Consider the following 13,682-nt stretch of genomic DNA (forward strand, 5'->3'; position numbering starts at 1 on the left):
TTTTTAGTGGCAAGAATGAGCTCATTACGGATGCAGCTTGTGCTAATAATGATAATTTGCAGCGCGGTAAAATCACCTCCCTACCTCCCCCGACAGATGACGCTCCAGAAATTATAGGCTAGAGAGAAACAGCAAGGACAAAGATTAAGGAAAAGAATTGCAGTGTGGAACTGCTTCTACAAAAGGAGTTACAGATTTGCACATTGAACTTGGTGATCTGAATCACGAAGTTGGAGAAGAATTAGATACTATGAAACAATTCTTGACTGCCTTTATTCCATTCCGTTACCTCTGTCACTGGGTGGTTGTTTTTTGCTTTTGTTTCACACTTGAAGCCAATTTTTAAAGGTGGTACCAAATGGATTAGTCAGTGACTTAAATACTGATGTGCTATATGATACCGCAGATAAGATCAAGATTAGGGCTCCTTGCAAGGAATCATTTCAATCCTGGCACCCCTTAATTTCAAGGGCAAAGAGCTAAATAACTTTGAGTCCAGAGCAATCATCTGCAAATTCTGTGGGTTTGGAAGAGGTGACCAGAAAGACACCTCTTTGGCGTCGCTCTCTTCTGAGTGCCGCAGAGGCGTGGCAGGCTGGACCACCTGCCCCAGGTAGGTGACGGATCTATCTCCTGCTTTCCTTTCTGGATAGTGGGGTCCCAGGGTTTTAAGAAAGTTGGAAAAAATCTTATCTATAGTCTCTTCCAGCCCTTTGAACAAGATGCCAGCTACCTTCTACTGAGAGATGGCTTTTTGCCTCTAAACATATGATCTCGGGGCGCCTGGGTGGCGCAGTCGGTTAAGCGTCCGACTTCAGCTCAGGTCACGATCTCGCGGTCCGTGAGTTCGAGCCCCGCGTCGGGCTCTGGGCTGATGGCTCAGAGCCTGGAGCCTGTTTCCGATTCTGTGTCTCCCTCTCTCTCTGCCCCTCCCCCGTTCATGCTCTGTCTCTCTCTGTCCCAAAAATAAATAAACGTTGAAAAAAAATTTTTTTAAACATACGATCTCAAGAAGATGAAAACAGCCGAGATCTTTAAAAATAACATTTTTTCCTGATTATGAAAACAATACCTGTTGGCTGTGAAAAATTGGAAAGCACACACACAAGACAATAAAAATAACTAGTGATATATCATCATTCAAATAACCATTTGGTAGCACCACGGGTTAGCATTCTCTCCCCTCCCACAACTGTTTTTAAAATAAAAAACAAGATCATCGTGTGTGTGTGTGTGTGTGTGCGCGCGCGTGGGCTCGCTGTTATTACACATTTTATGTCCTGTTTTTCATGTCCTGTATTATAAATATTTGTCCATAGCAGTACTCTTCTCTCACATTATTTTTTAACAAAGGGATATATTGTAATCCCAAGCCTTACGGGGTTTGGGTTGTTGTTTTGTTTTGTATGATAATCACCCCGTACGCACATCCTCAGTTGTTTCCCTGAACAAGGAAACATTTCGGTGCCAGGGCCCCTCTGGCTGTCTGGTAAAAGCTGTGAGCGTCTTCTCACAACGCTTTAGATGCAGCAGGTCAAATACGTGAGATTATGTGAAATATGGTCAAAATATTAAATAGGACAAATTTGTGAGCTCACCGTGTGTTTCTTCATATATAGATTGAATAACAATATACTAGAGGGTAGAGAAAGTAGCTTGAACAACTACATAATTATAAAGTGGTGATCTGCACTGACATTATTTTAAGCTGTTTGCAACAAACGTCAGATGCTAGCAACAGATCTGTGGTTTCCATTAGGACGAGGTGACGGTGATAGGTACGGCTATGGTTTGTTGCATAAGAGAAGGGAATACTGAGTCCCACTAGGAGGCTCATAAAAACAAATAGGTAATTTTTTTCTCATCAAAGCTCTTTCGACTCATCAGAGGTAAAGATCTGACACCTGATTTCTGCCCAGGGAACCCTGGTGAAAATTCCCACCCTGGGCAAAACCCCCAACGGTACAGTACTGTGTCCTTTGGCTCCGCCCATTTCTGAGCCTTTTGATGCCTGCAGTGGTCTCACTGCACCAGGAGCTGCATTTGAGGCCTTCTGAGTGCCAGCGGATGCCGAGCGAGGTCAGAGAGAGTGCCTGTTAGTGGCAGAAGGAGGCAAGCCCGTGCTGTGGGTTGAACTGTGTCCCCGCAAAACGATATATCAAGGTCCTAACCCCCAGCACGCAAGACTATGACTTATTTGGAAATAGGCTCTTTGCAGGTGTCCTTCAAGAAGACTGCCATGCGAAGACAGAAAGACACAGAGGGATGCTGCGGGACGATAAAGACAGACATTATAGTTACGTACCAAGGAAGCCCAAAGATTGCCAGCAAACCACCACCAGGAGCTGGAAAGAAGCAAGGAAGGGTTCACCCTTAAGGTTGCAGAGGTAGTGTGGTCTTATTCACTCCTTGAACTTGGATTTCTAGCTTCCAGAACTGCGAGGCAATAAACTTCCGTCATCTTTTGGTGCCTCTCTGAGGCAGTGTCACAGAAGCCCGATGAAATGAATACACCTCGTGCCTGCCACCGGGTCGCCTGGGGACTGGGATTCTGAGACAGCAGGGTTGGCTGGGCATGGCATCTGTGCCACTGGTGGGAACTGCCATGTCAGGACCCAAGATGGCTGATGGGGACTGATGGTGAGAGGCTGGGCTAGGGTTTCAGGAAGAGTCTGATCCAGGTGCACACGGTCACCTCAAGGTAAGGATGAGATGGGCCTCTCCCTAGCTCGTCTGAATGTCAACGTAACCTGCAACCCCCCTCGCCATAGAAACCTTCAGCATGCTGAGAAGCATCTTCTTTATTCCCACACAATGAAAGGCCTTTATCATTAAAGACTTGCTATTGCCAAACAGGGTGCAGGTGGCAGTCGAAAGGATTCTTAGATTTTGAAAGTTCCGTAGTGCCTGTTGGGTGTGGGTCGGGGCCTGGTTCTCATGTAAGAATGGTGAGCTTTGGAGTCCCCCCTTGAAGTTCACCTCTCCTTGAGAGGCCGTCTGCATCAGCCTTCTGCATACTTTGCTGAGGACAGAGGCTCTAGATAAATCTTCCCATTGCAGGACATGGTTGATCTCTGGGCACAGCCACACGTCACTGGAGGCCTGGGGTCCTCTGTCAGGGGTCTTCCGTGGGCAGGACAGCTACCACCTGGAAGAGAGACCGTCCCCACCAGGTGCAGGCAGATGGCCCAGCTAAGCAGGGAGGCTCCGCAAACATTTCATCCCCTTTTAAAAGGAGTAGGAAGGCAAGAAGGACTCCCCCCCTTACCTGGGATAGAAAACTCCGGATATTTTGGCCGTAGCCCTTGGTGCTGCAAAACCTTTGGAGAAGGAGCAGAAGGAGGCTGTGTGGACCCGACTCCATATATTCTGAAGAACAGAAGTCATAGACTTACTCATTTTTTTTTTTTTAATAATAGAAAAAATACCATCTCTGCACGTCCTGCATGAGCACAGCGTGTTTCTTTCTAGTCCTTACGATTCATCCTAAAATGAAAGGATTATCGTATCTCCATTTTGCAGAAGGGAAAACTGAGGCCAAAGAGCTGCCCTATGCGGTGCCACACCATGTCCCTCCCCCGGTGCCCTTGGGCCGTAGGTTGCTGCCAGGACACGTGGCCCTGTTGGTTTTTCCTCCCGGCCTCTGCCCTGCAAACCAGCCAGGACCGCAAGCAGGGCTTCTGGCAAATGGCGGGTGGGGTGGGGAGTGGAGGGGAGCGGCCCACCTTGAAGGCCCCCGTTACAAACGAGGCCCCTTCTGTAAAACAAACCAAAGGCCCCCTAGAGCTGGGATGGGGCATCCGGGAACGCCCCAGACCGACAACTGCTCTCGCCCCGGCTCCTGTCACCCGCAGCCACGCCCCAAGCCAGACTTACTCCTCATATGGCTTCAGGGGTGCCTTCCTGGCCTGCTCCACGAGGTCCAGGAAGTCTCTGTAGCAGTTTCTGGCCATCACAGTGTACCTCGTGGCACAGCCTAATTCCGTGACCCTGGCTCTCGGGAGGTAGCCAGCCCAGCCGGGGATCGGAGGCTCCTGGAGAGGTTTCTTTACGTGTTTGCATTCTGTAAAGACACCGTGCTTTCTGAGGGCTTTGAGAAGCCACACAGTGAGCTGGCACCCCACCAGCTACGCTGGCGAACCCCGAGAGGCCCCCAGACGTGCTAAGGGCAGCTATCGCGGGTTGGTCGACACCGAGTAGCAGGCACCTTGGTAGGGGCTTTGCAAATTCCCTCCCATTTCATTCTCTCACGAACTGTAAGAACTTGACACCGTAATTACCTACACCTTACAGAGGAAGAACCGAGACCTTAAAGAAGTTAAGAGCGTCTTGGCCAAGGTCACGCGGCAAGGGAGTGGTAGGGCCAGGCTTCAAGCCTGCGTCTGTCTGATTCTCTAGTTCTCCCCCTTCAACGGATCCTGCTCCTCTCTCAGATTAATCAAGAAGCTTCCCACGTTGCGCTCTGACCGTGCACATAAAGGAATCAGGAGAAGCAACCAGGTCAGAAGGAAGCATATCAGGCTGAGCACCAGGAAACTGCCTTCAGGTCACGAGTGACTCTGGCGCTGACCCTGAGCGACTTCACATCTGTGAGATGAAAGGTAACTGCCCGCCTGCCTCTTCTAGCTGCTGTCAGAATAGAATTAGGCCACCGAGTCCCAGAACCTCAGAGCGGGAGCGCACCGTAGGGAGCCTCTAGTCCATCCTTCCCCGCACTGGATGAAGGAGCTATAGTCCAGAGAGGGGAAGCAATGTGCCCTACGTCACTCAGCAGACAGTCACAGAACTGGGCTAAATCCTAAACTCTGAAGGCAGATGTTACGGCTTGGAAAACTTTAAAGCACAACACGCATGTGAGTCTGCTACCCCAAGCAATCAGAGTAATAATAATAAAGGCAGTTCTGGAGTTCGTTACTTTTCCTATAGGCCTTTAGACCGTAAGGCCTCTATGGCAAATCATGGCTGTGATTAGCATTACACGTAATCACGTCGTCAGTTGTTTCTGTCATCGCTTTTGCGGTGGTTGTTCAGGGCCAACCCCTTCCCACCCAGCTAGCACCTGGAAGAGCCGGGTTCGAGCCGAGGTCTGACCTCAGACAAGGGTCACCATCACCTCTGCAGACTCACTTTCCCTGTCTCTAAAGTGGGAATCATAGTCTCGCCGTCACAGCACTGACGTCGCGGTTCATGAAACAACGGTGCCCAGCACAAAGCAGCTAACACGTGTACGTACGTACTGAGAGGGCAGGTGAGGTCCCAACACTCCTGGTGACTTGCCCGGGGTCTCAGTTCCCAGCACCCTCTTGCCCGACCGGGACCGTGTCCCTCTGCCCCCCCAAGAAACGTTTCTTTCTCATCTTATGAGACCAAGCCTTTCCATCCCGCACCACCACCTGGGGATTTGGCACGGGTGCTGGATTCTGTGTCCCCTGGGGCCTGCCGGGCCCTGCACTTGTGTCCAGGGGGGGAAGGGGGCAGGTTTCCGGGAGCCGGTACCCAAACTCAGGGGGTGATACTGCCGATAATACTGATGCAGCTCCCGCAGGACCGTCTCCTCCGAGCAAACGGGCTTCAGCTTCCGGGCAGTGGCCACTGAGCAGTGAAACTCCTCCAGCTGGTGTTTATATCGTCGTGTGCTTTCCTGGAAGGTTTTCAGGCAGTGGGACATGTTGTCCTTGCTGGTGGATTCTTGGCAGCTAAGGTAGGGCACGAAGCCTGCAAGAGCCGATGCATCAGGGCCTTCAGCGAGGCAATTAGAACCTGCAGAAACTCCCCAGAACCCCAGCCCGCCACTTGGCATTTCTTCCTGGGCCAACGACACTGCGTTTTCCCAAAGGCCATTAACACAAGCGGGGCTGTTTGCACTGCGCCGGGCCCTCCCCAGGCCACAAAAAAAAAAAAATGACCTCGGAGCTGGGGAGGGACGGCCCGTTTCAACAAAGACGATGACAGTCATATTCTTTGATAGCAAAGCCCCTGATGTCAGTCTGAACAGCAAATGGGGAAAGCATTTAATGGGCCAAAATGATAGTCTGAGGAGTAATTGAAATTATTTCATCTTTTTAGAGAGAAAGCTTATTTTCCTTGACACATCCCAAATGCAATTTGGGATCTTTTTTGTCGGACTGTCGAGGGAAATTGCGGGCTTATTAAAAGCTGAGACCTATTACACAAAAAGGTAAATTCATTATCTGTGAGGCCCACCCCCTGGAACAATTTTTTGCCATTTCCCACAAAATAACATGTAATCATTACTATTAGTATGGGTAAAACACAAGTGTTTATTTAAACTAGATGCTGAATCCTAGGGACTATAATATTGTCACAATAAAACTCTTTTTTTGTTGTTTTTTTTTTTTTTCTAAAGAACGGATGAGGGAAAACTGGTTAAGAATTTGGTTTTAAATGGCTAGATAGATAAATACATAAATACCCCTCACTCGTTCCCGGGGCCCGGACATTTTGCCTTTGTCCCTAAAGAAAACCTGACCACAGAGTTAAAAGCAGAAACCCTGCCTCCTACGCCCTGTGAAAAGCTGCTTCTGGAAGAATCTAATTTCTAAACTGATCTTGAAGTTCTCCACCCACCAGCCAGTGTCCCCAACCCTGGGGCAGTCAAAAGATACCCCAGTGTGGTGGGGAAGAGACCATAGAAACCAAGAGGCCCTGCCACCAGGGCTTCCCCTGCTCTGCAGAGATTTTATGTACTTGTATATGTGCACACACACGGGGGACCCACAAGCTACGCTCGCTGAGTCTTACTAAGGGCCGGGACGTCTTAAATAGCCTGTGCGCTGGCTCCTTCCAACCTCACAACAATCTGATGAGAAATCTATCCTTATCCCGTGTAGAGGTTTGACTTGTGTCTCCCAAATAGCTGTGCCCAAGTCCTAACCCCTGGGACCTGCGAATGGGACCTTACCTGACAGGTCTTTGCAGCCATAATGAAAGACTGGGAAATGAGATTATCCTTGGCTGAGGATGCGCCCTCAATCCATCTGTCTCTGCCTTAGTCCACTGTCTATGTCTGGCCAGCTGACTCGCCAGGACAGACACTTTAGCTTCTTAGGATACTCGTCAAAAGCACTCCATTATAAGAGAAGGGAGAGGGGGTTGAGAAAGAGACTCCGAGATGCAGGGCAGCGTGAAGATGGGGGCCGAGATTGAAGCTGTGATGCTACAAGCCAAGGAACAGCGGGAGCCACCAGAAACTGGAAGCAAAGAAGAGCCCTCCTCTAGAGCCTTCGGAGATAACATGATCCAACCAAACCTGGATTTCAGACTGCTAGCCTCCAGAGCTGTGAGAGCGTATCTGTTGTTTCACACACAGCCCTAAGAGGGGCGCCTGGGTGGCTCAGTCGGTTAAGCATCCGACTTTGGTTTGGGTCATGATCTCGTGTTCCACAAGTTCAAGCCCCACGTTGGGCTCTGTGCTGACAGCTCAGAGCCTGGAGCTTGCCTCAGATTCTGTCTCTCTCTGTCTCTGCCCCTCTCCCACTCATACTCTGCCACTCTCAAAAATAAATAAGGTATTTTTAAAGAATTTTTAAAAAATAAACAGAGCCCTAAGAAACGAATATACCCATTTAATAGACACTTATACTTACCACAGAAAGTACTCTTACAATCACACACACGGTGGCCACGCAGGGACTGAAACTTCAGTTTGTTAGAACTCAAAGCCTGTTCCCTTAACCAGCCAGTGGGATAAGGGGTGAGGCTGGGCACCTTGGAATATTCCCCGTGCATCTCCTCTCCTAAGAACACCTATCTGTGAGAGCGGAGTGCCCATGAGGACCACTGCATCTGTCACAGGGACGTGACTTGGTAAGTCCCCCGTAGCCCAGACGCCTGAGGAGAAGCACTATTGGGTAGAATGACCAATTATCCCTGTTTGACAAGGACTTAGGGGTTTCCTGGGACACAGGACTTTCAGTGCTGAAACCAGGGCCATTCCAGACAAACCGGGGCACTTGACCACTCTCCCTCTGGGGGACACAGGAAGGGATGGCCCATAAGAACAACCCTCGTGCAACACTTGAGAAAGCTTGACTTGGGGAAAAAGGACAGGGCCTCAGCTTATTCATTGTGTCTGCCCCCTTAGCAGTGTGTCTATCCTGGTCCAAATGCACTCAAGGGACATTCGGTGCTTCCCGCATACGAGGCCACGTCCTGGGAGATCTGGCCTACGTTGTATCTCTCCATTCATCAGAACCCCGTTATCAGCCATCTTGGGCAAAGGGCAAAGGACCCTTTCCGCAAGGGTCCTAAAGAAGCCAACGTGTCTGTACTGGCCCAACTGGCCAGAAAGACACGGACAGCGGACCAAGGCAGGGATGGTGAGCAGGACCACGGTTCTGCCGGGCACATCGGCAGGGCACGTCACCACTTACCACTATAGCCTGGTGTGACTGGCAGGTGTCTCATGAAGGTCTTGGAGGAAGACTCCATGATCTCACTCTCTGTTAACGAAGGGCAGAGGGAATGAAATGATCTAATCGAATGTCCCGGCCTCAAGAAGTCACACGTGTGCTAGAGTCCTTGGGAGGAGAATGACCCCGCGGGGGGGTTGGGAAAGGGAGGCAGTACCACCATCTTAACACAGAACCAGCAGATAAAACCAGTGGCCTACTACCAAGGGGCGTTCACCTTTTACATGTCCCCCAGTGTCTCCCCCAGTGTCTCCCCTCCTGGGACCTCCTCCATCCACCCAACCTCCTATCCATTCATCCATCCATCCATCCATCCATCCAGCAATCTTGAACTGTACACTCACTGCGGCCAACAACTGTCACGAGGTTAGAAATACAAAGATGAGCAGGACCCAGAAGCCCCCACGTGCAACTCCGGAACCTCAGAAAAGGGAAGAGAAGAAGCACCCCCAGCCCCAGGGCCTTTGTGGTTCCAGGTGGAAAAGGTGGCAGTGGTGACTTCGGCTGTCCCCCAACGCCACCTCAGGACACCTGGCAGTGTCTGGAGACATTTTTGGTTGTCACAACTGGGGTATGCGGTCGGTGCTACTGGCATCTAGTGAGTTAGAGGCCAAGGATGCTGCTAAACAATGAAGAATTCGAATAAGGTCTGGCTGGAAGGGCTCAGAAGTCCCCAAAGATGGGCACAGAGTCCAAGAATGGGTGAGCAGAGGTAGGGCGGGGGGCACTGCAGCATGTTGATGGGATGCTGCCCCCCCAGCCAGACCCCCGCCCTCTTCCAGGATGGCCTGGGTCCCCTCAAAAGGGACAGCTCCTGCATCTGGGCATCCGTTGATGTTGCCCAGTGCTACAATGCCAAGCAGGTCACTTCTCAAAAGTGAGGCCTTCACCGCCAGGACACGTGGTCTCAGGGGGAGGGCCACAGTCAGGGTTTAGGCAGCAGTGATGGGCATTTCGAACACGCTCAGACATTTGCAGAACACTGGCTGTGACACAGCGCACCCGGGACGGTATTCTTGCCAAATCCTCACAGCTGCCCTAAGGGTGAGTTCCCATGGGAGTGCCCCATTTACAGATGAGAAAAATAAGGCGCAGAGAAGCTAAGTAACTTGTCTGAGGGTTGTCCGGTCCGAGGAGGGACATCTAAACCCTTAGGGCCTCTATAGCGTAACTGTTACCCCAAAGCGTGGCCCTGGCCTGTGGGCCGCACCTGGCGCAGGTGGGTGGTGGCCTGGGCGGCTTCCTCTGAGCGGTGAAATCCGAGAGGAGGAGCGTGGGGAGGAGAGGTGCTGGGGGTGGGGGCCCGGGAAGGGGTCGGAAAGTGAGGTCACAGCCCCCCACTTCCTCTTTCCGGCCCACTCGACGTCCTCACCTGGGCGGGCCTGGATCGCCCACCGGCCAACAGCCCTCCTGGCCTTCGCCTTCCCTCTGGCCTTTGTGCGCTCACCACCCCCCCCGCCCCCCCACCAAGGTGGGGGAGGAGGGGCCGGACTCCTGGATGCCCCTCCCCCTTGCTCAACCCTCCTGCCCACGACGACGTCACCTCGGGCCCACAGGCCAGGGGCCGCGGATGAACACGAGCGGATGCGGGGGATGCCTCCCCTGCTCCAGGCTCAGCGTCGGCCCCCGGCATGAAATCCAGGGCTTGGCGCAGTAAATATTTGGTCTCTGAGCCCCTCTGGGCTTTGTAACTGGGGAGAGCGCTACGTGTGGGGACCTAGGTCAAAGCTGCCTTTACTGCTGTAGACAGTGGCACCGTCTGGGTTGGGGCCCGGTGGTCTCAACGGGGACTTCCTCCAGGAGTCAGGGCTGTGTGAGGGACTGGCGGGGGGACGGGAAGCAGCCCGGGAGGGGAGGAGAAGCCTACGTGGCTGGAGGTTTCCCTTGACACCCTTGCCCCCCTGGGACAGGTAGGGCTGCAGAAAGGGGCAATGCACCAAAATGAAGGGGGAGTGGTGACAGGGAAGTGGGGGCCACACTCCTTTCTAATCGTCCTTATTTTATGGGAACTAAAGGGGACCTGAGCCTTCATCCCATTGGATGGAAACCAAGATGCCCGCTGTGTGACCCACATAGAGGGAATGAGGACCTTTCCAGACTGCCTGAGAAAACCGAAACGTGGCCACCGAAAACACCAGTTTCCGGTAAGTTGGTTTGTTGTACAGCATCCCCCAGCCTTCCCTGCCTCTGCTTCCTGGGAGGTGAACTTTAGATGAGGTACCACTTAAGAAGAATCCATGTAGACCTCCCTCAGCATCCTAGGAGTCCACCACAGACTCTCCAGAAGTTTCTAGAGCCCACTCTAGAGGGCTACCCAGACATAGAGCCTGGAATAAACTTGAGGCTCTAGACACAGCAGCCAGCTTGGCATGCCTGCTAGGATAGCAGAGGGCAAGGCACCAGTTCTAGACATTTCTGCATCTTTTTCTTTTTTTTTTTTCTTTTTTTTATTTTTGGGACAGAGAGAGACAGAGCATGAACAGGGGAGGGGCAGAGAGAGAGGGAGACACAGAATCGGAAACAGGCTCCAGGCCCTGAGCCATCAGCCCAGAGCCTTACGCGGGGCTCGAACTCACGGACCGCAAGATCGTGACCTGGCTGAAGTCGGACGCTTAACCGACTGCGCCACCCAGGCGCCCCTCTGCTTCTTTTTCAACACCCTTCATTTGGGTGTGGTGGAGATGTCAGAGGCCCCCCTGGCTCATCTGCCTTCTGTCTGGCTAGACCACTTTCTCTAGGGGCCCACGAACATGGATGGAGCCAGTCTAGTTGGAATGAAAGTTAATTCAAAAAAAAAAAAAAAAAAGCTAAAAAGCTTGCAACATTGAGGACAAGATCTGAAAACTCCACCCCACTGGAGATGGGGTGGAGGGGGAAGTCAGCGACGATGCATCTATAATTCCATTCACAAATTCATAGTGGAAAAAAAAAAAAAACCAACTTGGGCCACACGAGATCCAGAGTTTGGCTTTATTAGACATCCGTGAAGACAGAGTTTGCAGGTACAATCTCGTCAAGTTTGAACAGCTGCAAGGTTCTGTGGAGTGTGAATTTATCCTGTAGTGAATGAATGAGACCCCAGTGGCTGATATTTTAGAATGAAATTCCATAGTCCAAGCAGATGAGAGACGTGACCTAACGGACAACGACGTTTATACTAGTCATCCACTTAAGTCATTTCCCAGCATAAATATGCAGCTTGACCACAGCGACGTCATCTCTACAACTGTGAAATTCGATCTTCAACTAATTATGCATTTTGACTCCCGTTTATATTGAGGCATGCGATTCTTTGCCACCCTGGCAATTAACCAGTCCTAGACTCTAGAAGCTAAACTTGATCTAAATAACATCCTAGGGGTAGGGCAGGCTCTGTAATCTGGACTCAGTCTCAGTCATCACTCTGCAAAAGTGCCTGTATGTCTCCTGTCTTGCCTATCTTCTGTCTGTCACTGGTCTGTCATTCAGCATTTATTAATGCCTGCTGTGTACAGAAAGGGCAGTTATAAAGGAAATCTCTGACAGTTTTGCTTCCAAAAACATGATCAGATACCAGGGACAGGGACATCTGAGTGACGGTCATGACAACAGGCCTTTTAGAAACTCTCTGAGATTAGAAAACGTGTCTAAGCGTATTCATCCAGTGTTCTTATTCTAGAATATGTCATTCCACGGGCAGGAGGGAGAGGGGGGATGGATTTGGGGATTCCCTTTAATCGGGTCGACTGCTGGGGCCAGAAGAAAGTCCAGTAAAGTTATCACCCCCCCCCTCCATCACCTATTTGCCAAGAGTGCAAATTTCAACCAACGCACTAAAGAGAAACCATAGACAAGGAGACATGCCTGATGCAAAGGTGGGACGGCCTTACAGTGGCCAATTACTTTCACACTTAATCCAGCAGAAAGGCTGGATTTGCGCACCACTCGATTCCTTGCGTGTAACCCCGTCATCCTGACGGTGCTGCACACGGACCCCACTTTGCCCTCAGAGTGACCGCCCTGCCCCACGAGAAGCTGATAAGCCCTGCGGGGACGCAAAGAGGTTTCATTGGTTTTTCTGCACAGTCCTGTTGCTTATAGAACCAGAATGTCCAGCTCTCAAAGACCGGACAGGAGCATCGATACATTATTATGCTCCTTTAAACATAAACCGTGAGCCTTTGGGAAGGATGTAAGTGAGGCAAGGTCTGACGAAGCTGTTGATCCAGCCGTTGTCCCTTTTTCCAGAGTATTCTGACCCTTGGCACCTGTGACTATTGCTTGGCCTTGCGTACACGGTCCATAGCTTAGCATCGGTACAGATCGATAAGTAAGCGCAATTAAAAAATAAAGCCATGGAAATGAAAAGGCAGCAATGTCATCAATAAAATTCAAGGAGCATTTTCCTTTCTTTTTTTTTTTTTTGACAAGAAAAGCACATTGTAGAAATAAAGATTCTGTACAATATTCTAATATTGTATGTACATAAAATTATATTACTTATAACTAAATCAAAAAGTCTTATTTGTAGAGTATGGCTGGCAACATCAAAGAAAGACCCAGAACATTTAGCTTTTGAAGCAGAGCAGGCAGAAGAGAAGCCTAGTAAACACACCTTGATGCCTGGACACGAGATCCCGCTACTAAGTTATGTGACCAGCGTTCTCCAGTTCGGTGCTTTGTTCGAGTTTCACATTCGAGCAGGGAATTCTGCAGCAGGCCACGTGAACAAGAAGACGTGTTCAAATGACATTGGAAAAGCGGCGTCAAATCCGCATATTGGCGACGGAATGGGTGGGTGAATCCAGCTTGCATTCAAAGTTAGTTCCTTAGCTCATCTTCCGTTCATTCGTTATGCATGGCTCCGGTGATTTAAGATCAGAATGAGTCCCAGCAGACAAGCCAGTGGGTCCCTCGGGCCATTCGCAGGGTGCCTTCCTTCCAACCTTCTTCCCTCGCAGGCCCTTCTTGTGAGCGCCAAGAGCGCCACCCCCAAGCCAGGTGGAGCCCCCGCCTTGCTCACAAAGGGCAAAGTGTGAGACCCCGATTCTTCACTTGTCTGTCTGTCAGGGAGCCCCAGACTGGAAGACTGCAGGTGCTGGTGGTCAGGATTTCAGCTTGCAACAAAACCTGAAGTCAGGAGTTCCCGGACTCCCCTGGAACCACAGTCCCCGTGGTATCCACTGCAAACGCAGGCGCTGGTCCCCCTCCTCAAGACCCAGCTTCCATTTGTAAAAGGAATAGGCTCCAAGAACCCACTTTTTTTTTTCC

At 50.8% G+C, this 13,682-nt stretch overlaps 1 protein-coding gene and 1 long non-coding RNA gene across 4 annotated transcripts; one reads left to right on the forward strand and one right to left on the reverse strand.

The window, feature by feature from the left end:
* Nucleotides 1-2,783: 2,783 nt before the first annotated feature.
* On the reverse strand, nucleotides 2,784-9,873 carry LOC121026869 (uncharacterized protein C10orf82-like). Of its 3 annotated transcripts, none has more exons than XM_040469680.1 (6): nucleotides 9,805-9,873; nucleotides 8,394-8,462; nucleotides 5,497-5,715; nucleotides 3,877-4,063; nucleotides 3,269-3,369; nucleotides 2,784-3,148 (listed from the first exon to the last, which is right to left on the reverse strand). In XM_040469680.1, the coding sequence occupies exons 2-6, from the start codon at nucleotides 8,449-8,451 to the stop codon at nucleotides 3,003-3,005; spliced, it is 711 nt and encodes a 236-aa protein (XP_040325614.1). In that variant the 5' UTR covers nucleotides 8,452-8,462; nucleotides 9,805-9,873; the 3' UTR covers nucleotides 2,784-3,002. The 3 variants fall into 3 exon arrangements, with proteins under 3 accessions (XP_040325614.1, XP_040325613.1, XP_040325615.1); XM_040469679.1 differs by having other exon boundaries at nucleotides 9,643-9,824; XM_040469681.1 differs by having other exon boundaries at nucleotides 9,611-9,824.
* A 569-nt stretch (nucleotides 9,874-10,442) lies between these two features.
* LOC121026871 (uncharacterized) lies at nucleotides 10,443-13,161 on the forward strand. The gene is made up of 2 exons (XR_005788473.1): nucleotides 10,443-10,576; nucleotides 12,943-13,161. It is a non-coding gene; the product is annotated as an uncharacterized LOC121026871 (long non-coding RNA).
* Nucleotides 13,162-13,682: the final 521 nt, after the last annotated feature.

This window comes from Herpailurus yagouaroundi, unplaced genomic scaffold (genome assembly GCF_014898765.1).
Source record: "Herpailurus yagouaroundi ecotype Mexico unplaced genomic scaffold, PumYag 162576, whole genome shotgun sequence".
Lineage (NCBI taxonomy): Eukaryota > Metazoa > Chordata > Mammalia > Carnivora > Felidae > Herpailurus > Herpailurus yagouaroundi.

What these genes read in the sequence shown, in the direction of transcription:
- LOC121026869 (XM_040469680.1), bottom strand. Translation starts at nt 8,451, where the DNA reads ATGGAGTCTTCCTCCAAGACCTTCATGAGACACCTGCCAGTCACACCA. An exon ending in CCCCTGAAGCCATATGAGGA is followed by an intron (nt 3,370 to 3,876) that starts GTAAGTCTGGCT and finishes TCTGTTCTTCAG; the next exon opens with AATATATGGAGTCGGGTCCA. An exon ending in TCCGGAGTTTTCTATCCCAG is followed by an intron (nt 3,149 to 3,268) that starts GTAAGGGGGGGA and finishes TCTCTCTTCCAG; the next exon opens with GTGGTAGCTGTCCTGCCCAC.